The sequence below is a fragment of the Salvia hispanica genome, chromosome 1 (assembly GCF_023119035.1).
Source record: "Salvia hispanica cultivar TCC Black 2014 chromosome 1, UniMelb_Shisp_WGS_1.0, whole genome shotgun sequence".
Taxonomy (NCBI): Eukaryota; Viridiplantae; Streptophyta; class Magnoliopsida; order Lamiales; family Lamiaceae; genus Salvia; species Salvia hispanica.
In genome coordinates this window covers 25388860-25416766 of record NC_062965.1, presented here as the reverse complement: position 1 = coordinate 25416766, position 27907 = coordinate 25388860, and the positions used below count along the sequence as shown (strand labels likewise).

General features: G+C 35.1%; 4 protein-coding genes and 1 pseudogene across 4 annotated transcripts; 4 read left to right on the top strand and 1 right to left on the bottom strand.

Moving 5' to 3' along the window:
- The first annotated feature begins 507 nt into the window (after window positions 1-507).
- On the top strand, window positions 508-2838 carry LOC125191943. Its single transcript, XM_048089381.1, has one exon. It carries the CDS (start codon window positions 508-510, stop codon window positions 2836-2838), a length of 2331 nt encoding a protein of 776 aa, XP_047945338.1.
- Window positions 2839-5809: 2971 nt separating this feature from the next.
- LOC125202754 lies at window positions 5810-8379 on the bottom strand (annotated as a pseudogene).
- A 1418-nt stretch (window positions 8380-9797) lies between these two features.
- On the top strand, window positions 9798-11078 carry LOC125191933. Its single transcript, XM_048089373.1, has one exon. The coding sequence runs from the start codon at window positions 9798-9800 to the stop codon at window positions 11076-11078; it is 1281 nt and encodes a 426-aa protein (XP_047945330.1).
- Window positions 11079-11131: 53 nt separating this feature from the next.
- On the top strand, window positions 11132-12514 carry LOC125191922. Its single transcript, XM_048089361.1, has one exon. It carries the CDS (start codon window positions 11132-11134, stop codon window positions 12512-12514), a length of 1383 nt encoding a protein of 460 aa, XP_047945318.1.
- An 11919-nt stretch (window positions 12515-24433) lies between these two features.
- LOC125191914 lies at window positions 24434-26533 on the top strand. Its single transcript, XM_048089350.1, has 2 exons — window positions 24434-25246; window positions 25448-26533. The coding sequence occupies exons 1-2, from the start codon at window positions 24857-24859 to the stop codon at window positions 26531-26533; spliced, it is 1476 nt and encodes a 491-aa protein (XP_047945307.1). The 5' UTR covers window positions 24434-24856.
- The last annotated feature ends 1374 nt before the right edge of the window (window positions 26534-27907 follow it).

The following is a 27907-nucleotide window of genomic DNA, read 5'->3' as shown; positions in this document are numbered from 1 at the left end:
TTTACTATTTTTGGTAGTGAACCTCATATTCCACTAGCTCATTCCTACTCACATTTTATTATAAAACTAATACTTTAAAAGTAAGACCCACGTTCCACCAACTTTTTCAACTCACTTTTTATTACATTTCTTAAAATCCGTGCCGGGTCAAAATGGGACTATTTTGTGGGAAATTTGGAGGCATATCTAGACGACAACGACTTGACAACCAGTCAAAATCATTAACTTAGTTTTGATGTGAAACCAGTACGATAATACGAGTTCAGAATCTGATACTGGAATGGATGCGAACGTTTGCATTTTTGGTAAAGACATCGACTTTTTGACTATAGAGTCTCACGCAGCCCAAAAAGTTATTCCTATTATTTTGATAATGCAGGCCTGCCCTACTTTCTCCATCAAAGATTCATTTGATTGAATTTATAAGAGTGTGGTACATACAACCGTATACACCACCATCAATCAAAAAGAAGCAGAAATCAAATCGACTAGTTAGCTTCCGAGTCCATGGTTAATTTAACTGACTGCAGCCAGTTACGTGAGGAGGTGCAAACACAACTTGATTCAACCATGCCGTGGATAGGGAGATATATTGAAGTAGCTACTCTCGCCTGCGTGGCTGCTATGACGGTTGATTTTTCCGTGTCCTGTAAGAGCAAAAGGTATTGGCAAAAATGTAAGTTCTTCTCCCTCAACGCTTTCTCGTTGACAGTATTAGCTGTGACTATGAAGATTCCGGTAGACCTAACAATCACAGACATTACGGACGAAGATCAACTTACACGGATTTGCAGCATTGCTTTCCTGTGTATTTGTATGAATAATTTCATGATATCTTTGGGGTCCATGGAGAATAATGACATTGTACCCAACGTAGCAGCTTTAGGCCTCCTAGTAATTACTATCACGGTTAATGTATGCATTCATATTGTTCAGATGGTTTTCGTTTCAAGTTATATGTTTCCCCAACAAATCTCATCTCTTGTAATCATGCTCCTCACCCTTGCAATGGCATGTTGTATGTCGTTGATGGTTCCAAGCGCCAAAATATACACGGAGTTGAAATATAATGAGATGCACAAATTGGTTGTAAATAGACAAGTAAATGAGAGTATTGATGAAGTTGAAATATTGGTAAAAGGGTATTGGGTGATGGCGGAGACCGCTTGCCCACAGTTTGTGCTGGCAAGATCTCCCATTTCTTCTACTTCCGCTCTCTTGTGTAGTTTGACAGTCCTACTACTCTCCTTCCAATTTCTAGTTGTTCTACATCCCAAATTATTCAGTTCAGAATTGATCATTTATTGTGACAAGTCATCCAACTATGGCGTGTCCATTTGTTCTATAATGATCTTTCAACTTATTGGAGTGATAGTTGGAAGTATTAGTCCTATATCTAGATGGTTCACTGCTTGGACCATCAGGGTTGCAGAGACAGAACAGAAGAGCTTCAGAGATGAACTCAAGGTGGACAAGTACTGGACTTCGAAGCTTGTAGAGTGGAGGGAAACACCACTTCCCTTCCGAATTTCAAACCCCATCTGCAGGAAGCTACATTATGATGTAGTAAGATTTTTTCTAAATATCTGCATTGTTGCTCAGATTCTCATTGTTTCATCTGGAAAACTGGTTCTATTTCTCTCTGTTTTTCTTTGGAGAGCAAGTTTCTTTCATTTTTGCAAGAAGGGAGGAACCGAATCTTCAAGGGATGTGGATTTTAGCCAATATGTCATTCTACTTGAAGGTGAGTCACAATTGCCTGATAAAATGGTCATGCGCATCTGCAAGATGGCGGATAGAATGATACGGGTAGGCAAAAGATACCGACCTAAGAGTCTGATCCGACTTGTGAGGAAATCTACAAACTTCAGTGGGGTGGTACAATTTGACAATAATCAGGAGGTTCCAAGCTTGTGTTCTCAAGAACCTCCAAATTGCTGGTCTCTACCGATCGTGACTTTGACGACTATTGCACTTGCACTTACCAACACTACAAATGATGAGGCTAACCAGCTATTGGCTAGTGTTACACAGGGCTTGTCAATTGTGAAGCTTATCGAGAAAACTCTGGACAAAAATGGGGAGTTGGAAAGCATCATGAAAGCAGCAGATGCGGTTTGGATTGGAGTTGAGGTATACAAAAAGTGGGATGATAAAGATCTTGAAAGCATGAGTGTGAGAGGCGCAACGCACAAGGAAACACTGCAAAATCTCTCTGATGTTGCAAAACAGATTGTGACAGAATTCACAGCTCAACCAGGAGATGTTCTGATGCATGACCCTCTAAATTGGCCTTCTATAGTCATAGCTGCTAACTCAATGTACAGGATAGCTCAGTCGATCTTGGTAAGGGTGAAAAATGGCGAGCACCAAAGTGATGACGAACTATTTGGGAGTATATCCATCACCATTGCAGATATACTATCAGCGTGCCTCACCAATCTACTGCGAGTCATAAGACTCAAGTGTCACGAAAACGACTTCAGAAAAAGGCATGACAGCGTAATGCGAGCAGCTCGTCTTCTCGGTGAGAGTAAGGAGATTCTTGAAATTCTGCAGCAGCATGAGCTACCACGTTTGGATGTAGAGAAAGCTGGTAATATTGATGAGTGGAGGGCATCCATGGCGCCGGATATTGAAAATCCTTTGGCACCTCCTTCAACTTCAAGTGACAATGAAATATCTCATTTGGAACCTCCTTCAACATCAGGTGACAATGCAATATCTCCTTTGGCATCTCCTCCAGCATCAAGTGACAATGCAATAACTCCCTCAACATCAAGTGACAATGCAATAACTCCCTCAACATCAAGTGACAATGCAACAATTCTAGGGTAGTAATTATAATGTTAGTTACCTTTTTATGTTTCTCTAGTGCATTTGAATTTCTATTACAAAATGTGTCTTAGAATTGTGATTGTAACTTTTATCCGTTTCTGTTTCTCTTCGTTGAACACTTGGATTTCTGTTGCTAGTATGTTCTTAATTCTTATCAAGCATGGTTGTAATTCATTTGATATACATTGAGCCGGCCACAGCTTGCTCTCCTATTTCTCCACCAAATGGATCGATTAATAGTGTGCAAATCTATCAATAAATATCAACTGTAAAACAGCAACCATATTTAACAATTAATCAAAAAATGAAAAAAATAATGTTGATAAGCTACAACTTGCCATTCTTAATTCACATTTTTATTATTTTACCACTAATTAAATAAATGACGAATAACATATGATTATTTTTTATAAGAAAGTGAGAAAATGAAAGAGGAATTGAAAGTGAAAGAATTTATTTTATCATTTATTATTTCATTATAAATTTCGAAGGAACTCTAACAAACTTAAACTACAAAAATAGAATGAATTAATGCAGAAAAGTACTCCAATTTAGTCACAAAATTTATTTAATGTATTCTTTAGCCACTTTATTTGATTTATTACCAACTAACACTATAAGCTGTTAAAAATCTTGTTATTCACAATTACTTATATGTATTCTTATTTTTTAATTATAAAATAATAACACTATTCATTATTAAGAGTGTTAGAAAATGTGAATACAACTAAAAAGAACTAGTTCACAACTAAGATTGTTTGGGATTTGTGAATTGTAATAATAAAAAGTTATTCCCAACTTGGTCTATTTTAGTTGTGAATTATACTAGTAAAATTTAACTATTTCACAGGTAATGCATAATCGGCGTGTGAATTAGCAATAGCGATTACATAGGGTAATTAATTCCCAAAAGAGTAATGTTGTACTTGTTCATAAATTTGGCTTTTTGACATTTTAATTTGGTTGATGGTTTTTACTTTTTGTTTTATGATAATAAAAATATTAGATATTAACTCCTAGTATTATTTTATATATAATTTAATATTAATTTATTTATTTTTAAAAGTCAAGGGTTTTCAAAAGCAAAAACAGGGCCATGAAGAATTATTAATCATTGACTACATATATTGTTGCAACGATAGCCAGGCCCAACTAATAATACCCAAGCATTCCGAGTTTGTCTCAAAACGACAACCACGGCCCAATTCCAGTGCTTCTGAGTTTGTAAAGAAACATTTATTTTCAGAATAAATAAGAGTAAACTACGTGAGTACATGTTTTATCTGATAAACTTGGATGATTTGGTTGACTACATTAGTTCATTGGTTATTTGATTGAATGAATTACATATAGTTCAAATAATGGCTTCTTAAAAATTTAGATTGATGATTTTAAATAAGGCATTTTACGTTGCACTTTGAAATCTTTGATGCTTACATGAGAATAACTCTACAACCTAAATATGCCCTTGCAGTTTTTAAACAATCTATTGATTATTTAAATCACAAATTTTAGCTATGACTAGGCCTGCTTATTCGGCCGGTTCTGGTTCTACCCGGTCCGATTGACCGGGTACCCGGTTACAAATTATCATAAATTTGGGAACCGGAACCGGAATCGGATCCGGCCGGTTTCAGTTCCGAACCGGCCGGATAAGAACCGGTCGGTTCCGGATCCGAACCGGAACCGATTTGTAGTTTCAATTTTAATTTTTTTTAAATAATTCAACATATAGAAATATAACAATTAATACCGAAAAATTCAAATAAATACAAATCATCAAAATAACAATATTCATAATCCAATATTCCAATACCTAAAAACTATAATTCAATAAATACCTAAAATAATTAATACCTAAAAGTCCAAATAAACACAAAAAATACAAATATAACAATTAATACCGAAAAATTCAAATAAATACAAATCATCAAAATAACAATATTCATAATCCAATATTCCAATACCTAAAAAATATAATTCAATAAATACCTAAAATAATTAATACCTAAAAGTCCAAATAAACACAAAAAATACAAAAAATGCCAATCAACGAGATAACAATATGCATCAACCAATATTTAAATTACTAAAACAATAATTTAATAAATTACTAAAAAAATCTAACACTAAAAATTACAATCTATACACAACAAAATACGAAACCAATATTCTAATAAGGCAATAATATTCAAAAGACCAACATCTTAATTACTCTATTTTGATTTTAGAAAAAAATCGATATATTAATATATTTAATCATTCACTTTAAACTTGATTTTTTATAATAAAAAAATCTTAATTAATTATGAGTTATTTTTTAAAAATTTCAATTATTTTTGAGTTATCATAATAGGAGCGAATCAACAAATAATTTTGATCTAATAAAAGGTGCGAAAAATTGAAGATTGATCACAAAAAGTAATACTTTCTTTTTGCAAAGGCAGTAATCACTTTTGCTAATAGGATAATCAAAAATATTTTATGAATAATAAAACAAATGAAATATGCTTAGTTTATTATTTTAATTTATATTTAAATTTTATAATATCTAAAATTGATATATTATTCGGTTCCGGGTAGAACCGGAACCGGAATTTTCAAAAGCATAAGAACCGGAACCGGTTTTGCCGGTTCTCGGTTCCTCAATTACCCGACCGGTTCCGGTTCCGGTACCGGGTACCCGAGAACCGGAGTACCGGTTAAGCAGGCCTAGCTATGACTCTTAATCTTAGATTGTGGCACAAATTTTTGCCGTGACTCTCATAATCTTAGTTTGTGGCGGTATCAATAAAAACTTCACCTTGTAGCTTATGTACCACGAAGTTGGTTTTTTCCGCGTTATACTAAAGAAACCATTGCTCAAAGCAAGGAATAAAATTGGATTTTCTTATACTATAAATTTATTGATTTTCTTTGAGCAATATTAAACTTTCACCTTGAGCAAATAGCTAATAAACTGCCACCATATCCTAATTTCAGCTGGAAATACATAAGAAACTATTGCTCAAAACAAGGAATAAAATCAACTAAATGAAGCAAAAAGGTTTCTATGAGTATGCATTATCACTTTGTTCTCATACGTATAGTGCAATTGTTGGAGAAAAGCTTGCGTTTCGCATGATGCAATCTCGAGTTCTCTTACAACAGTGCTCATGTCTGGACGGGAATCAGCTTCTCGTTCGAGGCACAACGCAGCAACGGCATCCATCTATTTTCAGCAGAAATCACATCACAGTAAAAGTAAAAGGAAGACACAAATTCTAGCATTGCGAAGAGTTAAATAAGTCAAATAACTGATTTTTAATCACCCTTGCAACTGCCTTAGGAGGGTAGTCTCCCTCTAGTCTAGCATCCACAATCTCGTGTACCTTGTCTTCGCGTAGCAGTGACCTTGCCTGCTGTGTTACATCAGTGTAAAGAGAAAATTGGAATCACTATATAACTCATACAGACTAAAACAACAGTTGTTCACATACCAATCTCGGAGCTAATACATGACCTGCCAAGAGTTCGTACAGAACCACACCAAAGCTGTAAACGTCGCCTTTCTGACTATGGCCTGCAGGCCACATAAATCTACAAACCAATTGCATTACCAAACTAATTCTCTTCATCAATCATCATTGAGAAATTAAGACAATAAAAATAGTAAACCTACTCTGGAGGATGGTACTGCAAACACGGGGGGAACGCGAGAGGATGGCGCTCATCAAGATAGGCTTCCTTACAAGAACACTCCATTGATTGATGAAAATAAGTTATTTTAGAAATTTCATCATCAAACAGTATAACGCTGCTAGATCTAACACCACGATGAACCATCGCCTTTCCATGAATGTAGCATAATCCTCTTGCAACCCCAAGAGCAATTTTACTTCTTTGAACCCATGACAGAGCCGGACCATGGAGACTGTTATGCAGGGAACATTGTGGATCAAACTCGTACCCCAAGATTTGCATGTCATCGTCCACGCAATAACCAAGTAGCTCAACCACGTGTTCATGCTTCAACCTAGATATTGCTGATACCTAAACAGAACAAAACTTATGCTTAGGTAACACAGTTTGTTTTCAAAGACGAATCAAAATATGTTGAACCTTGGATAGAAATATTTTCAGCGGTGACTTCTTGTAGAGCTTTTTGATTGCTACATGCTGTCCATTTTGTAAGACTCCATGGTACAAACTCCCTCCACTGGATTCGTTAGCAATCAAAAACCTCACGTTAAAATCGTTTGTCATCTCCCTGAGTTCTGCTATTGGAATGGCAGGAACGTCGATTACATTCTCTTTATCATCTGATTCATCAACTGAAATGGTAGGGAGCATGCCAACTTCTCTCAGTTCATCATACTGTACTAATTCTTCTTCTTCTTTTACAAATGCAGGTAGCTTAGTAACTTCAACCTCATCATTATCCTTTTTCGCAGTTCCTATATATGTCACCATAAGCCACATAATTGCATAAAGAAAGACTCATAAAATATATAGTTGTGTATAAAAAGAAAGAATTCACTTTTACCAGATGGTCTAACTCTCTTCCAAAATGCATTAAACAAACTTGTTGCCCCTTTCTCCTGCTGTTGAAGGGCAAACTCGAGTTGGGACACAACTCGATTCATTGCTGGCCGTTTCTTTGGTTCATGATTTAAACATCTCTTAGCAACCTCTAAAAATGTCTTGAGGCAATCTTTTGAGATTTTACCCCTCAAATTCGGAGAAACAATCTGGTCAGCTTTTCCATTTCGAATTTTTTCTTGAGCCCACATGGTCAAACAGAGGTAGTCCTCGTCAAGGCGCGGATCAACAGCTCGTTTCCCACTCAATACTTCCAACAGCACAACTCCAAAGGAATATGTGTCACTTGCCATAGTAAGCCTCCCCGTGGTAAAATAGCACGGGTCAAAATACCCAAACGAGCCCTTAACGCTTGCGCTGACATGGCTTGATGACATATCTGAACTCATCTGTTTTTGCCAAGCCAATATCTGAGACCTTAGCTGTGAAATCTCCATCAAGAAGGATATTACTAGACTTGACATCACGGTGTATGATTGAGTTGGTGGAGTGAAGATAGTCCAGACCTCGGGCAGCTCCAACACAGATTTTAAGTCGTTGATTCCATGTTAAAGAGGATTGGTCGTCACTGTCCCTCACCAGGCCGTATAGGTGGTCAGATCTCAGATAGCGTTCCATTGGGCATGTACTCGTAAACAAGAATCATCTCTCCCTGCTCGTTGCAAAAGCCAATCAGAGAGACCAGATTACAATATTGGATCTTAGTTAGTGTCGCTGTCTCGGCCGCAAACTCGCGTTCCCCTTGGTTGGAGTTTGAGGCTAGCCGCTTTATGGCCACAGTCATATAGCCGTTGTCGATGACGCATTTGTATACTTTTCCGAATCCTCCTTTTCCGATGAGATGTTCCTCACTAAAATCTCCGGTGGCTGATCGGATCTCGGCTAGTGAGAATTCATAACAAGAAATTTGTTTCACCGTGGATGATATCATTGTTTTGTCGAGAGGGTGCGACTTTTTTTAGTGATTTCAACTTTAACGCTATGATCATATCTTCTATTGGTATATTAAATTTTGTGAAATATTTATTTTCGAGTTACATCGTTATTCAAAGATGACGTTGTTGGGGAAATTATTTTAGAAGTGATGATAATAACTCCAAGCATAAAATGCATATGAAAATTCCATACTGATGTCCCTGAAAGTGAAATAATTTAACCAGTGGCACAAAGTAAAACTTTAAAACGACTCTGCAATCATATACCAATTATTAAAAAACACTTCATATTTATAGTATTATCTGGAGATATCAATGGTGAATATTTTTTGTTAGTAAGCATTAAGGCACCAAAGTAGCCACCTGTTGATTTTATCTTAAATTAAAAAATCAATAGCGATTGCATTTCTGTAAGAAAATACAATAAATTAATAGATGTAGAAAGTGCACAAATGTTTTTACATAAAAATATTTTTTTCCTAAAAATATACTACCTCCGTTCTCCAAAATATATCTCACTTTGATCCGGCACGAGTTTTAAGAAATATAATGGAAAGTGAGTTGAAAAAAATTAGTAGATTGTGGGTCCTACTTTTATGTATTAGTTTTATAATAAAATGTAGGTATAAATGATTTAGTGGAATACAGGATCCACTACCAAAAATGGTAAAAATGAAATGGGGCAAATTTTGGGGACGGATGGAAATCGAAAAATAGGATAAATTTATGACAATTGAATTTCTAAAAATATTACTATGAAATTCTTACGATTATAATTTTATGACATGCATGTCGTACTCATTTATACTGTGTATAGACTAAAGAATTATTAGAATAATTCGTCCATTAGAATTATTAGAATAATTCGTCCATTACACAATTAATATTACACATTACACCATTAATATTTAATGATGTGAGTGAAGCTATCTACTAATACTATTTCAATTCATTATCTCATTTACTCTTTAACTTTGTCAATTTTTGCATTAAATACGTATTGTCTTCAAAGTCTCTAATTTTTATTTTTTTTTAAAAAGAAACTACTTATATTATTATAGAAGTAAGATGGTAACCAAATTAGAGACTCAGGACTAGAGTCGACTCATCACTACATCAGCCACGGGAATACCGATTAATTAATTGATATGATACCCGCTCTTCGAGAAGAAGGGAAGAAATTTCGTAGTCGTTCAGAACTTGATAATGGAGTTTTTTGGTACAAAACTTTCTTTTTTAAAATTAAAGGCATTAACTTTTAGACTTTAGAGTCACGCGCAACGATTAATATAGTTAATAATCTTTGATGCGAAGACTTGTGTATCCATTCTCTCAGCGCGCATGACTTAAATGTGTGTGGTATATGCAACAAAATTCCATCCAAAGCAAATTATCAAACAAAGAAAAGCATGAATCAAATCGAGAGAATTAGCCTCCGAGGTCATGTCTCTATCTGACCGTGACTGCACCCGGTTATTCGAGGAGGTGCAAAACAAACTTGATTCCACTATGCCATGGATAGGGTTGTATGTTGCAGCAGCTAGTGCCGCCTGCGTGCTTGCTATCGCGGCTGATATTGTCAATGGTCTCTATAGCAGAAGGCGTTGGATCCCATGTAAGTTCTTCTCTCTCAACGCTTTCTCATTGGCAGCTGTATTAGCTGTGGTGATGAAGCTGCCTGTAGATCTAACAGGCACTGACATTAGCTCCCAAGATCAATATACACGGATTAACAGCCTTGCTTTCATGTGTATTTTCATCATATCTTTGGGGTCCATGAAGAATAATGAAATGTTACTAAACATAGCAGCTTTAGGCGTCCTAGTCATCACTATCACGGTAAATGTATGCATTCATATTGTTCAGACAGTTCCCTTAGTTCCTGATGTGTTGTATATGTTTCGCCAACAAATTGCAATGGTAGCTATCACGCTCCTCTTGTTTGCAATGACATATTCTGTATCGTTGATAGTTGTAAGCGCTAAAAGATACATGGAATTGAAGTATAACATGATGCACAAATTGGTTTCAAATAGACGACTAGGTGGAAGTATTGATGAAGTTGTAATATTGGTGAAAGGGTATTGGGTGATGGCAGAACCCAGCAACCCGCAGTTTGTGTTGGCTAGATCTTCCATTACTCCTGCTACATTTCTCATCACTATTTCTATATCACTAATACTCTCGGTCACATCTAAACTCTGGCGATATCCAAGAATTATCAATTTACAGATGGCCAAATATTGTGCACATAATACTTCAAACTATAGCTGGTCCATCGATTGGATTGAACTCATTCAAACTTTTGGAGTTATCGTGGGAGTTGTAGCCTGCGGGTGCAGAGTGATAAATGATGGCCCATTCAAGGCCGCAAGGGCTTCAACGAGCTTCAGAGATGCATTCAAGCTTAACAAGCACTGGACTTTAAAGCTTGTAGAGTGGAGGGATACACCACTTCCATTTCGAGTTCAAAACCGCGTCTGCAAGAAGCTACTATATGATATAGTAAGATTTGTTCTGAATTTCTGCATTGGAGTTCAGATTCTCTTTGTTTCGGCTGCCAAACCAGCTCAGATTCTCTCTGTTTCACATGAAAAACTATGTCAAGTCCTCCGTGCTAAATTTGGGAGTACAACTCTCTTCCGTTTCTGCAAGCGCAGTTTGTGTTGGCTAGATCTTCCATTACTCCTGCTACATTTCTCATCACTATTTCTATATCACTAATACTCTCGGTCACATCTAAACTCTGGCGATATCCAAGAATTATCAATTTACAGATGGCCAAATATTGTGCACATAATACTTCAAACTATAGCTGGTCCATCGATTGGATTGAACTCATTCAAACTTTTGGAGTTATCGTGGGAGTTGTAGCCTGCGGGTGCAGAGTGATAAATGATGGCCCATTCAAGGCCGCAAGGGCTTCAACGAGCTTCAGAGATGCATTCAAGCTTAACAAGCACTGGACTTTAAAGCTTGTAGAGTGGAGGGATACACCACTTCCATTTCGAGTTCAAAACCGCGTCTGCAAGAAGCTACTATATGATATAGTAAGATTTGTTCTGAATTTCTGCATTGGAGTTCAGATTCTCTTTGTTTCGGCTGCCAAACCAGCTCAGATTCTCTCTGTTTCACATGAAAAACTATGTCAAGTCCTCCGTGCTAAATTTGGGAGTACAACTCTCTTCCGTTTCTGCAAGAAAATATTCAGAGTTGGAGGATCCGAAACTTCAAGGTATGCAGCACAAGTGGATTTTAAGCAATATGTTCTTCTACTTGAAGGTGAGCCAAAGTTGCCTTATATTATGCTCAAGAGCATCTGCATGGAGGCGGATAGGCTGATACAGCAAGGCAAAAATAAGCAACCCACGAATCTGATCCGACTTCTGAGGAAATCTGCAAACTTCAATGGGGTGGAACGATTTGACAGCAACCAAGTTCCAAGCTTGCATTCTCATGAACCGCCAAATTGCTGGTCTCTGCCCGTCGTGACTTTGATGACTATTTTAGTTGCACTAACCGATATTGCTGATGATGAGGCTAACCAGCTACTGGCTAGTGTTGCAGAGGGCTTGTCAATTGTGAAGCTCATCGAGAAAACTTTAGACAGAAATGCGGAGTTGGAAAGCATCGTGAAAGCAGCTGATGTGGTTTGGATTGGAGTTGAAGTGTATAGAAAATGGAATGATAAAGATCTTGACAGCACGAGTGTGAGAGGTGCAACACTCATGGAAACACTGCAAAACCTCTCCAATATTGCAGAAAAGATTGTGACAGAATTCATGGCTCAAACAAGAGATGTTCTGATGCAGGACCCTCTCAATTGGCCAGCTAGAGTCATAGCTGCTAACTCAATGTATAGGATTGTTCAGATGATCATGGTAAGGATGACAAATGGCGAGCACCAAAGTGATGCCGAACTGTTTGAGAGTGTATCCATCACCATCGCGGATATAATATCAGCGTGCCTCACCAATCTAGTGCGAGTCATAACACTCAAGTGTCAAGGAAATGACTATATGGAAAGGCATAAGGGCGTGAGCCGAGCAGCTATTCTTCTTGGTGAGAGTACGGATATTCTTGATATTCTGCAGCAGCGCGAGGTTCCAAGTTTGGATGTCGAGAAAGCTGGAATATTGATGAGTGGAGGGCATCCATAGCGCCAGATATTGAAAATCCTTTGGCATCTCCCTCAACATCAAGTGACAATGCAGCATCTCCTTCGGCATCTCCTTCAACATCAAGTGACAATGCAGCATCTCCTTTGGCATCTCCTTCAACATCAAATGACTATGCAGCATCTCCTTTGGCATCTCCTTCAACATCAATTGGCAATGCAATATCTCCTTTGGCATCTCCTTCAGCATCAAGTGACAATGCAACAACAGTGGGGTAGTAATTCTAATATTGTTATCCTTTTATGTTTCTCTATTGCATTTGAATTTCTATTATAAAATGTGTCTTAGAAGTGTGATTGTAACTTTTATCCATTTCTGTTCCTCTTCGTTGAACTCTTGGATTTCTGTTGCTGGTATGTTCTTGTCAAGCATGGTTGTAACTCTTTTGATATATATTTGTGTCTTAGTGCATTTGAATTTCAATTAAAATTATATTTTACTGAAGTGTGATGATTATAACTTAAATCATAATAGAGCCGGCCACTTGCTCTCCTATTTCTCCACCAAATGGATCGATTAATAGTGTGCAAATCTAACAACAAATATCAACTTTAAAACAGCAACCATATTTAACAATTAATCGAAAAAGGAAAAAAGAATGTTGATAAGCAACTTGCCATTCTTAATTCACATTTTAATTATTTTACCACTAAAAATACCTCATAATAACGTACAGAAGTAAGAAGGGGAAAAAGTAGATAAAGTAAAAGAGATATGGAGAAAAGGTAAGTAAAGTATGGGAGAGACGAGAAAAAATAGGTAAAGTATAAGAGAAAAACTTTTATTTTTAGAAATGAGACTATTTTTGTGGACATCCCAAAATGAAAAAATAAACTATTTTTCGTGAACGAATTGGAGTACAATTGAGGATGAAGACTTTGTATAAATATAATAATTAGTTATTTGTAATTTATAATTCATCGTTGTTACAATAGATATCAAATTCAGAAAAATAGGTCTTGATATAAAATTTACTCCATTTACTATGATATAAAATAAAATAAAATAAAATAATTCACCTTAAAGCCAATGTAGTAGCAATTGATATGCAACATAAGTTAAATATGCGACGGTGAAGTAATGCCACAATCCCAAATTCCATTGATGGACGGCTATTTTCGTGGCAGCCCACGGCGATGGCTCAACCGGCAGCTCGACCCGATGCCCAGCCTCCGCTACTTCCACCGGCTGAGGTTAGGAAGAGACAAATTACAGTAAGGACGAAAACGAACTTTATGATTCGATGCATTTTATAGATTTAATTCGGAATTATTTGACAGATGAAGAAATGAAAATTACGTGTTTTGGTTTTTGGTTTCAGAACTACATACATATACAGGACAAGCCCCTTCCTTCACAAGCGTATTTTAAGACTATATAAGAACCGTATATTTCAAAATTAATGTCGATTTTCTGTATGACACTATATATTGGTATTAATTAATAGCTGTCGAAAGTGCTCAAATGTGTTTACATAAAAATCTTTTTTCCACCAATTCTAAGTAAAAGTTGTACTCCCTCCATCTCAAGATAAGTGACCTACTTCTTTTGGGCACGAGATTTAAAGAATGGTATTTAAATAAGTTAAAGTGGAGAGAGTAAAGTATGAGAGAGGGAAAAGTAGAGGAGAGAAGAGAGAATAAAGTAGGTGGAGAATAAAGTAAGAGAGATGACTTTTTGCTAAAAATGGAAATAGGTCACTTATAGTGGGACACCCCAAAAAGAAATACAAGTCACTTATCTTGGGACGGAGGGAGTAGTACTTTTGATTTCAAAAATTAAACTTTAATATATTCATTCTTTCTATATATGAAAAAAGTTATTTTCTAATAAAATTAATATCAAATTCATAAAATTAGTTATTGTAAATGGCATCTCCATGCAAAAAAAATAATCTCATCTTTTCATTTCGGGATGTCCATAAAAATGGAAAGTTTCTCTCAAATTATTAACCATATTTTACCTAGCTACTTTTTTTCTCCTTATCTTTAATATTTTACCCACGTTTTCTCATTTTCTCTCATATTTTATCAATTTCTTATTAAAACTCGTATGGTCCACTTTTAGAATAAATAGAATAAAAGTTATATATACTCCATTCCAGCTATGGGACCAAAAATCTCAATGTATATGCTAACTCATTTATCTTTAATGTAATATTGTTTTCATATTTTAAGATATTTACTAACTAATCAGGCTAGAATAAAAAAAATATGGTTGCAACATTTTCTTTTGGACCATATAATATTATTTACATGACTTAAGAGATTTACTAACTAGTAATACGTAAATAATACTACCACATCTTTTTCTTTTTCTTTATTAATTATAAAATACAAAACAAGTCGATTATGGGCACTTGACATTTTGTAAATAAATTAAATACTACTCGTACATATTAAAAGAGGAACCCAATACTTGTTAATGAATCAAATTCTTATCATTCATGCTATAAATCAATGTAAAATATTACTCCCTCCGTCCCGGCTAAGATGACACATTGCTTAGCCGGCACGGGATTTTAGGAGTTATTGATTAAAGTGTTTAATTGGAGAGAGAAAAGATGGGTGTAAGTATTAAAGTAGAGAGATAAAGAAAGATGAATATTTTAATAGGAGTGAGAAAAAGTGGTTGAGTGTATTAATTGGAGAGAGAAAGTTTCTAAAAAAAAGAAATGTGTCATCTTAGTTGGGACAAACTAAAAAGGAAAACGTGTCATCTTAAGCGGGACGGAGGGAGTAGGATACAAGCAACCATAAACTTTATTATTTAGGAAGTGTTATATTGCTAACTCAATGCTTAATTGCTAACTACAATTCAATAATAGCCATTAGATATTCAAATTAAAGGCATAGATCATCAACCACGAAATGTCAATACGATCAACAAAAAACGTCAATAAGGCTATAGGATTAATTCCAATAAAAATCAATAAGGGTATTAATGTCAAGTTAGTTATGACTAACTTTTAAAAGAAATCCCAAAACTTTAAATCCATATAACATATATCAAATTAAAGATAATTTTATAAGGATTCCAACGATATACTACATGCATATGTTCCGACGTCAAAATTTGAAAAAAATTTGATTTTTTTTTTTTTGAATTTTCGTATTTTTGACGAACAGATTTATGTCAATACACCTTACATAATATGTAAATGTAAATATTATGCTTGTAAAATGTCAATATGAAATTGTGTTGACATTATTATGTCTTCGTGTTGATGTATTTCATACACTGTATTGACATTGTATTTCTAAACCCTAAATTTGATAGTTGCTATTATCTTTTAAATATTAAAAAATGAAAAACGAAATTACACATGGCAAATTGTAGAGCACAAGATTTCTAAAATCTTATGGTCTTAAATTAGTTGTAGTTAGCAACTAAGGGATGAGTTAGCAATTGATCACTCCCCTTACTATCCATAACCAAAACAACAAATCATGAAATTAATCTATAAGCGTGAAGCAGCATAAGTTTTTTTTTTTTTATACGAGAGAAAAGGCTCAAACCGCTTAGAGATCGGTGAGCAAAGGAACCAAAGTTCAGTATCAACCCTAAGAAGCATAAGTTAATTAGGCAACGGTGAAATAGTGCCACAATCCCGATTCAATAGTCGGCCCGCTACTTCGGTTTTGCTGCCCGTTACCCCCCCGGCGTGCTCCCGTGCCCCGGTATGATGACCACTTCGTCTCCGCTGCCCTTTGCTCGGCCTCCTCTACTTCCCCCGCCACCTCTGCCACCACCTCCGCCCTTGGCACAAGCAACATCACATGTGAGGAGAAGACAAATGATAGTAATGACGATAACGAATTTTATGCTTCGATGCATTTTGTTGATTTTGGCAGTGTTTTAAAAACCGGTTTGGACCAGCCAGTCGGACTGGGAACCGCCAACCGGTTGAACCGTTTTTTTTATTTTCAACATTTTTTTCAAAAATTCGAGTTCAATGAGATTCGAACCATAGAATCATGGATGCAAGTCCAACTTCATTACCATTCCACCACTTCAATTGTTGTGACATAATAATAACTTTAATTATTCTTATAATCAATAAATAAATTTTCATTCATTCCATATTATTTTTATAAATTGATTAATTAATTATGATTAATTGTAAATAAAATATATTATTAATACATGTTATCTAATAAACTTTGATAGTAATTTATCACACTAAATTTGAATATTGTCATACATATATTTAATTAAATATAAGTTTTAATATATTAGGTATATATTTATACAATTATATTTTTATTTCACTAAAATTTAATTATACCTATCCTCAATTAACCTTAATAAGATTTTATTATTCACTAAATTTGATCAAAAACTACATTTTATTATATGAATTTGATCAAAACTACATTTTATTATATATAAGATATTTGAGTATTTATATAATATATTTAATTATATATGATACAGTAAAACGTCCGGACCAGTGGTTGGACCGGTCAGACCAGTTGAACCGTGAACCAGTAGCTTCGCCGGTTTGCTTGCCCGTTCGGTTTTTAAAACATTGGATTTTGGTAAGGGGTGAGCAACAGTTTTAAAGAGATTTGGAAAGACCGTGTGCTTCATAAGAAGAATAATAAATATAATTATATTTACTCGTCTTCTATTAATTAGTATTATGGAAGATTCCATAAATATGTGTAATATATGGAAATATAAAGGGATGTACAATAATAAATCAAATTAAATTCCGATTTATATGAAATAAATGATAAGACTAAATAAGATGAATTGGAATTGAATTGCATACCGAACAGCCCTAATAACTATTAATTAATTGTATTGGTGGGATGGAATAGTTTGCTACAAGCAACCATAAACGTTAATAATACTATTGAGTAGGCATAACCAAAACAACAAATTATGAAATCAATCTATATTCTATAAGCAAAAAGAAGCATATGTCAAATAAACAATGGTGAAGTAGTGCAACAATCCCAATTCAATAGACGGCCCGCTGCTTCGATGATTTCCGTGCCCGTTACCGCCCGACGTGCCCCCGTGCCCCGGTATGATGACCGCTCCGCCGCCCTTTGCTCTGCCTCCTCTACTTCCGCCACCTCCTCTACTTCCTCCGCCACCTCTGCCACCTCCACCATGGCCGCCACCTCCACCGTGGCCGCCACTTCCGCCTTTCGCACGAGCAACATCGCATGTGAGGAGGATACAAATTATAGTGAGGACGAAAACAAACTTGATGGTGCAATGCATTTTATTGATTAGTGAAGTAGGGTTAGTAAGTTGAGGAAGAGAGCCACGATTTTAAAGAGATTGGGAACGTGTAAAAGATATTGCTCCATATAATTATATTTACTCGTTTATTAATTATTATGGAAGATTCCATGTATATTTGTTAAGTATATGGAAATATTGATATTATATGAAATAAAATAATAATGACAAGACTAACTAATGTACTCAATAAGACGAATTGGAATAGATTTTCGTGAAAATTGAATTTAAATTATCAAAATCTATAAATTAAATTGTGAATTATGAACGGAAAGTTCCTAACCAAAAAAAATAAAGAGAAAGAACGAATGAAAGACGAACGAATATTACTAAATTAAACCAAACAAAATAAATATTAAAGCTATAGAAATGGAGAATAATCACTTTAAATTTTACAGTCTTGTTTGTCTGAATGAAAGTAAAGGGAAAGCAAAATAGAATAATACTATATACTCTTTTAACATAGGATAGTTATGCCGGTTATTACCTAGCTATTTGTGGGTATTGTTGGACTTGGTAATATTCAAGGCTTAAAATTGAATAAGTATAATACTAGTGTTATTATATCATGCCTTAATATTTTGAATCAAATTCAATTTGAAATTATATGAAATAAAATAATAATGATAAGACTAAATAATATAATCAATAAATTGAATTGGGATAGATTATCGTATTCATTTTTCAAAACTGATTTTAACTTATAAAAATCCTTATTAATTAAATTTTGGATTGTGAATGGTAAGTTCATAACCAAAGAAATAATTAAGAGAAAGTAAGAATAAAAGACAAACGAAAATAACTATATCAAAAAATAATAATTATAGAAATGGAGACTAGTTACCTTAAGGTCTTGTGTTTATCTAAATAAAAGTAATGTATAATTAAATAGATGACCACTAATTTTTTACGGGACCATTATATATGGACAAAAATATACTTATTTAGGACTAAAAGGTATTACACTTAATGTGTAAAACTAAAAAAAAAAAATTGGACAAGTATAAGGGACCAAATTTTGACTTGGACATAATGCGTAGTGGTATATTCATCTAATTGTTTGCATGAATACGATGTAATGGCTCCATCCACGCACAATACAATACTATATTTCATGTTTTACATGGTGGTACAGTAATCTCATCTAAATATAATTTTGTGTAATGGCCACATATGTATATTTCTTACAGGGGATTGATCAATTGCTAACTCATCATTTAATTATTAACTATAACTAATTTAAGGTCATAGAATTTTAGAAAACGTGTGGTCTAAAATTTGCCACGTGTAATTTTTATTTTTATTAATTAAACTGAAAAAGATAAAAAAAAATCTCCAAATTAGGGTTTTGGATGAAAATGTCAATATAGTATTTCAAAAATATCAACACAATGCTTTGAGAATGTCAACACAATGCTTTAAGAATGTTAATCCATTGCTTATATTGACTTTCTACATGTATTATATTGACATATTTTATATAGTATGTTGACATTTCTGCTGTACGAAAAAAATTAAAAATTTTTGAATTTTTTTTTCAAATTTTGACGTCGGAACATATGCATGTAGGATATCGTTGGAATCCTTATAAAATTATCTTTAATTTGATATATGTTATATGAATTGTAAGTTTTTGGATTTGTTTTAAAAGTTAGTTAAAACTAATTTTGTAGTTAATTGACATTAATATCCCTATTGATATTTTTTGTGCTTGATATTAATACTCAAGGGTTGAATGATCTTCACCTTTAATTTAAAAATCTAATGTCTATCATTTAGTTGTAGTTAGCAATTTAGGGGTGAGTTAGCAATATAACACACCGCATTGCTTATATCAATATATCAATTTCACAATATTATATGCGCGCAATGACGGATCATGAAATCTTGATTTCGCAATTGTTCTATTCGTATAAAAGATTGAAATAAATTGATTATGGGCATATGACATTTGTAAATAGATTAAATATATTAATAGAGGAGTCCAATTCTAGTTAATGAAAAAAATTCTCTATCATTCTTGATATAAATTAATGTAGAATATAGGTAATTACTTGATTGACAGTAGTTATGAAATTATGAAATGTAATTGGCATTTTTTTTATAAGCTAAAATGCTCAAGCCAAAAAAGTGGTGAGCCAAAGAGTACCACAAGAAAGTTCAGCAACAACCAAAGCAATAAAGCCAAGCAAAACAAGAGTTAAGCACCACAAAAGGAAAAAACACGCTACCAAACAGAGCGGTCCCTGAAAACGCACTCCACGCAGCACACCCAAAAGAGAGGAGAGAGCAGCATACAAGCAGAGAAAAGGCAAGGAAAACGAACCGTAACACACACCCAAGTCAAGCCCAAAAAAGCAAGCAAGCACCTCTTTGCATCTTCTGTGGTCACAATGATTTGAAGTTTCATCCACGCAATCAGTCTGAGACCCTTTTTTAGGGGAGTTCCAGCATCAGCCCTTTGCTCGGGTATCTTGAAGTCTTTCATCCTCTGATGTCACCAAAATTTTCCTTTGCTAGGGAATTGTAATTGGCATATAAAAATAGTTTGTTACAAGCAACCATGAACTTTACTAGGTATAATCAAATCAACAAATTATGAAATTAATCTATAAGAGTAAAAAAGCGCAAGTTAAATAGGCAACGGTGAAGTAACGCCACAATCTTAATTCCATAGACGGCACGCTGCTTTGGTGCGACACCACCACCAGTGGCAAGGGCCGTGCACCGCCTCCTCCTCTGTTGCTACCGCCTTTCGCACGAGCAACATCGCATGTGAGGAAGAGACAAATGATAGCAAGGGCGAAAACAAACTTGATGATGCGATGCATTTTGTTAATATGATAAGGGATTAACGTGATCCATCAAAAGAGCTGGTGCGAAAGGGAAGTCTGGGCACCATCATTTAATCCATATTCCCTTTTGCCATAAGAGCAACTCCAAGGGAGAAGGTAAATGAAAAGGATATATCATGTTTATTCCTTCTCAAAAAGTGCAATATACCTTTCTAAAAATTAATCAACTCCAAGAATAAAAGATATATAGAAAGGTATATTATTTAAAAAAAATAAAATAATAGTACAAAAGCATTAAAAACATAAAGTGTAATACCTTCTCAAATACCTTCCCACTTGGAGAATGATTTTTTATGAAAAGAAGGTAAATATGGTGGTTATATAATTTTACCTCTTCATCAATTGAGAGGTAAAGATACCTCTTCAAAATGGGAAAAGGTATAATACCTTCCCAAATACCTCTCCCCTTGGAGAATGTTTTTTCATGAAGAAAAGATAAATATGGTAGTTATATTAGTTTACCTCTCCATTTACCTCTCCCCTTTAAGATGCTCTAAGTGTCAGTTTCTTTTCAAACTCCTTGTTGGGTTTAAAGTTTTAGAAAATCATTTTGCTTTTAATATCCTAAATCGACTATACAGGGCCATAAAACATGGATATTCACATATATTTGTTGAATCTTTTAAACGGAGCACCGAGCCATGAACATAGGCAAAGGGAAATGTCCCGACAATGGCAACAAAAATACCAAAGTTTATAATGCATTTTTAAATGGTTCTTATATTATATAAGCTGAAAGTACTCAATGTAGTTATGTACTCCCTCCGTCCCAAGGAAGATGACCCCTTTTTTGGGTGGCACGGGATTTTATGCAAATTTATTTTGTGTGTTGAGAAGAGAGAGTAAAGTAAGAGAGAGAGAATAAAGTAGAGATAAATGTTTTCTATTTTAAGTAATGGGTCATCTTAGTTGGGACAAACTAAAAAGGAAAGTGGGTCATCTTCAATGGAACGGAGGGAGTACAAGACACCACACATTACATGTGAGGGCTTTATTTATGTGTATACATAATTTGACTATTTAATACTCCCTTTGTCCCACTTTAGGAGTCCCGGTTGAGTTCGGCACGGGTTTTAAGAAATACAAAGGAAAGTTGGTGAAAAAAATAGTGGAATATGGCTCCTACTTTTATATATTAGTTTTATAATGAAATGTGAGTGGAAAAAGGTGAGTGGAATGTGGGGCCTATTACCAATTATGGAATATTTCAACCGGGACTCCTAAAGTGGGACACCCAAAAGTAGTAAACCGGGACTCCTAAAGTGGGACGGAGGGAGTATTTAACATTTAGAACTAGTTTGTAAATATTAAATAATTGAAAATAATTAATATATTACATAGTATTTACTTTTATGCATATTTTAATGTCATTAAATTAAATATTTTAAGATTAAGAAAAAAATCTAACTTTTATCACTAAATCTAAATATTTTAAGATTTAGAACACGACCGGTTAAGAAAACCTTAAACCCGATCACGAACACGACCTGCTACTCTCAAACCCGAACACGCACGAATAGGGCTGGGTCGATACGATATACCGTATCAAAAATTTTGTTTCGTTATCATACCGAAAATATCGATATGAAAGAATTTCGTATCGTTATTGTTTCAAAAGTTTCGGTATATCGAAATTTCGGTATGAAAAAAAACTATACCGTTATCGTTTCAAAATTTCGGTATATCGTACCGAACTTCGGTATACCGTTCTGAACGGTATATCGATATTTCGTACGATATACTAAAATTTTATACCATTTCGAATACCTTTATACCAAAACTTATAATTTCAAAACTAAAAAATAAAACCAAAATTAATATAATTTTAACATAATAAAATAAACATTGTCCACATCTTCATAATCAAAATATATATAATTAAGTTATATGGATATCTTTATGATTTAAATTTTTAATCTTAAAAAAATAAATTATATTATTATTATTATTATTATTATTATTATTATTATTATTATTATTATTATTATTATTATTATTATTATTATCATCGGTATAAATGGTATAAACGATATGTATCGATAACTCGATACGTATTGATTTTCGATATATTTCGGTATACCGATAATATCGATATATACCGTATATTCGATATAAAACGGTATATCACGGTATAAGAAAATTCATATCGTTATCATACCGAAAACTTTCGATACGGTATTGTACCGTATCGAAAGTTTTCGGTATACCAAAAATTCGATATATTTCGATATTTTTCAATATGATACGATCGATATACCGTTTTTTCGGTATATTTACCCAGCCCTACGCACGAACCCAACATAAACCTATTAACTACATTGGGTCAACACGACACGATAACAACAAGTACATGCCCGACATTATAACAACACGGCCTGCTAACACAGTTAGAACATGAAAGCACGATAAGAACCCGATTACAACCTCATATTCCACTAACTCATTCTCACTCACATGTTATTATGAAATTAAATACTATAAAATAGGATTCATATTCCACTAACTTTATCAACTCATTTTCCATTACATTTTTTAAAACACGTGCACGGTCAAAATGTGATAAAATTCCAAAAGAGTAATGTTGTACTTGTCCATAAATTTGGCTTTTAACATTTTAATTTGTCCAAAGAGTGGTAAAAGTAAGAGAGACGAGGAGAATAGTATTTAAAGTAGCGTAAGTAAATAGTGGAACGTACATTATTAAATTGATATAACTTTCCAAAAATGGAATGCATATATTTTTGTGGGACGGACGAAAATAGAAAGTGCGCATATTTTTTTGGGACGGAGGAAGTATATAATTTTTATTATTAATTTATCCTTTTTTAAAAATCAAGGGTTTTTAAGAGCAAAAAATGGGCTTTGAGGAATTATTAATCATTGACTATATTGTTGCCACGATAAGCCCAGGCCCAACTAATATTACCCAAGCATTCTGAGTTTGTCTCAAAACGACAACCACCGTCCAATTCCAGTGCTTCTGAGTTTGTGAAGAAACATTTATTTTAAGAATAAATGACACTTACACTTTTTTATCTGATAATTACTATCCAATAATGATAGAAATATTTTCTTATATAAATTACTTCAATTTCGGTTCTGTGATTAAGGTTGTCTTTAGCAAATAAAATTATTGAGTAACCATCCAAATAAAGTTCTCAATTTCTTGAACACTGATGATGATCGTCAATAATATAACTTGCAACTATTAATCCATAGATCGATGTTGATTTTACTAACATGGTAAATCCCAACTTAATTATGAAACGGGACCTTATATTAATCCATAGATGTTAATCTTATTGCTAGGTGATACTATTCATTGTAAATGTCGTTGCTAAAATCATGTTTCAAAATCCACGACATTGATTTTAGTACGCAACTGGTAAAGTAGACGAAAGAAAAAGAAAACATGATTAAAGAAGGTAACAACGAGAAAATGAGGTGAGAAATTTTTCATAAATAGAAATGAGACTATTTTAGTAGACGGATCAAAATAGAAAAATGAGACTGTTTCGACATAATTTTCTTTCATGATAAGAATTGAATTTTTCTTTTTTGGTAAAATTTCGACCATCCTTTTAAGACTTGATTAAAGTCGACACATGCATGTCACACATGAGTCATGGACCATGGCAATGCTGATTGATTGTTAAGGTACGAACCATAAATCAGGTAGGACATTTGCTTTTTATGGAAAGGCAGTTCTCTGGCTATACTCTTCATCAAAAACTCATTTGACTGAAACAAGAGTGTGGTACATACATACTACATACAACTTGACAATGTTACCTTCATCTGAGTGCATCCGGATACGTGAGGAGGTGCAAATGAAACTTGATTCAACCATGCCATGGATAGGGTTATATATTACAGTAGCGACTGCCGCCTGCGTGCTTGCTATGGCGGCTGATTACTTCATGTCTTCTATGAGCAAAAGGTATTGGCAAAAATGTAAGTTCTTCTCTCTCAATGCTTTCTCGTTGACAGTAGTAGCTGTCACCATGAAGCTGCCGGTGGATCTAACAATCACAGACATCACGGACGAAGATCAACTAGCACGGATCTGCAGCCTTGCTTTCATGATATCTTTGGGTCCACGGAGGATAATGAAATTGTGCCCAACATCGCTGCTTTAGGCATCTTAGTCATTACTATCACGGGAAATGTATGCATTCATATTGTTCAGATACTTCCATCCATTTCAGGGATGGTATACATGTTTCCCGAACAAATCTTATCTCTTATCATCATGCTCCTCTCTCTTGCAATGTCATGTTCTATGTCGTTGATGGTTCCTAGCCCCAAAAGGTACATGGAATTGAAATATAATGAGATGCACAAAGAGATTTTAAACAGACAAGTAGATAAGAGTTTTGATGAAATCCGAATATTGGTGAAAGGGTATTGGGTGATGGCAAAGACCGCTAGCCCACAGTTTGTGCTGGCAAGATCTCTCGTTTCTTCTACTTCAGCTCTCTTGTGTATTTTGACAGTCCTACTATTCTCCTACCTATTTCAAATTGTTGTACGTTTCCATTTGTCCGGTTCAGATTTGATCATTTATTGTGAATATTCAGACTATAGCTGGTCCATAAGAAGTACCTCCGTCCCATTAAATATGCAACGTTTGCTTTTTGGCACAGGATTTTATGCAGTGTTATTTTGTGAGTTAATGAAAAGAGAGTAAAGTAAGATAGAAGAAAAAGTAGAGAGAGTATTGTTCCCATTTTTAGAAACGTTTCATTTTTAATGGGACAGACCAAAAAGGAAAACGTTTCATTTCTAATGGGACAGAGAGAGTATTCTATTATGTCAATTTTTGGGAATGATCGTTGGAAGTATTGGTCCTATATCCAGATGGTTCATTGCTTGGACCATCAAGGTTACAGAGACGGAGCCAACGAGCTTCAGAGATGAACTCAAGGTTGACAAGTACTGGACTTCGAAGCTTGTAGAGTGGAGGGAAACACCACTTCCCTTCCGAATTCGTAACAGAATCTGCAAGAAGCTACTTTATGATGTAGTAAGATTTTTTCTAAATATCTGCATTGGAGCTCAGATTCTCATTGTTTTAGCTGGAAAACTGGTTGTGTTTCTCTCTGTTGTATTTTGGAGAGTGTGTTTCTTTCGTTTTTGCAAGAATTTGAGAGAGGGAGGAACCGAATCTTCAAGGGATGTGGATTTTAGGCAATATGTCATTCTACTTGAAGGTGAGCCACAATTGCCTGATAAAATGGTCAAGGGCATCTGCAAGAAGGCGGATAGCATGATACGGGAAGGCGAAAAAACCCAACTTAAGAGTCTCATCCGACTTCTGGGGAAATCTCCAAACTTCAGTGGGGTGAGACGATTTGACAGCAACCAAGTTCAGAGCTTGCATTCTCAAGAACCTCCAAATTGTTGGTCTCTGCCCATCGCGACTTTGACGACTATTTCACTTGCACTAACCAACACTACAGATGAAGAGGCTAACCAACTATTGGCTGGTGTTACTGAGGGCTTGTCAATTGTGAAGCTCATCAAGAAAGCTGTGGACAGAAATGGGGAGTTGGAAAGCATCATAAAAGCAGCAGATGCGGTTTGGATTGGAGTTGAGATATACAGAAAATGGGATGATATAGATCTTGACAGCACGAATGTGAGAGGTGCAACGCACATAGAAACACTGCAAAACCTCTTCGATGCTGCAAAAAAGATTGTGACAGATTTCATGGCTCAACCAGGAAGTGTTCTGATGCAGAACCCTCTAAATTGGCCTGCTAGAGTCATAGCAGCTAACTCAATGTACAGGATTGCTCGGACATTCTTGGGAAGGATGACAAATGGTGAGCACCAAAGTGATGTCGATCTATTTGAGAGTATATCCATCACCTGTTCGAAATAAATGGATAAAATTCTCAAGCCGTTACAGGCGGTACTCTAACTATTACAATCGAAGGAAGATAATAACAATAAGTGGAATGAAAATTACGACGGAAATAATAAAACAAACCGAACTATAAGTCGAGTCGAGGGAAGCCCTCTTTCCGCAAGATAAATTACGCCCCGGCTAGTGCTCACTGAATGACATATTGCCCCCAAAGATAAAACAACTTCCTCCTAGCGTGTAGAAGCACCTCAAACCCGCTAGGCACCGGCGAACTTGATGGAGTTCCGAGAATCGAGCTATGCAATGCTCCTAAGATGCACACTATGATGTAGAGCTTGAGAGAAGATGTAATGCTTTTGTTGGTGTGTTTTCCCTCTTCCAAACTCCACCTATTTATAGGATAGGGGAGGCCACCTCAAAGGTCTTAGCATTGAGGGATATCATAAACTAAATGGAGGTTACAAGAACATGAAAGGCCAAAGGACTTAGCCACATGAAAGGCCAAAAGCCTCTCCTTATTTCACACGTTTTCAACAATCCCCCACATTGGTTAGAGCACTGACAGCTCAAACCAACACAAGACGTGCTTGCATGCATGCAGACTCTTCGCTCAATTCTCGGGAAACAATATTGCATTTGGAATAGTAGCTTGGGGCTTTGAACTTTCCATAGTCAACACAATCGGGCATACCGACGGCCTGGTGGACGTGATGCCTTGAACCATTCCTCCTTGGTGTATACCGAGACAATAATATTGACACAATACTATTTACAAACTCATCAGTTCTCACGTTTGTGTCCTTTACTGGCCATGGAACACCACTTTGGATTCATAAGTGATTCACTTGTTGAAGCGGCCCACATTTCTTCACTTACATAGGTGATTCTTTTCCGGGTATCCTGCAGTACCCATCTCCTCGAGGCTTCTAAGAATCATTAAAAGTCAAAACTTAGCTTCTTACCACATGCAGGTTACAACACTCAATGCTTTCTAAAGAATGGGCGAAGATAAAATATTTTCCGAGTGTTACAACTACAGTCATATAACTTTGTTTTCCCATTGAACCAAGCTCATGGGATCTCCAATCGTATGGTTGGGTTACGACTATAATCATCTTTTAAAATGTGGTTTTCAGTCCCATTCCTTTTAGCAATTTATGCATTTGATCACGGTTTAAACTTTTCGTTAACGGATCCGCTAAGTTATCCACTGACCTTACATAGTCAACTGCGATAACACCACTTGTGATCAACTGCCTCACGGTATTATGTCGCCGACGAATATGTCGAGACTTACCATTGTATAAGCCACTATGTGCTCTCCTTATAGCCGCTTGGCTATCAAAGTGTATCACTACTGCCGGCATTGGCTTCTTCCAACATGGAATA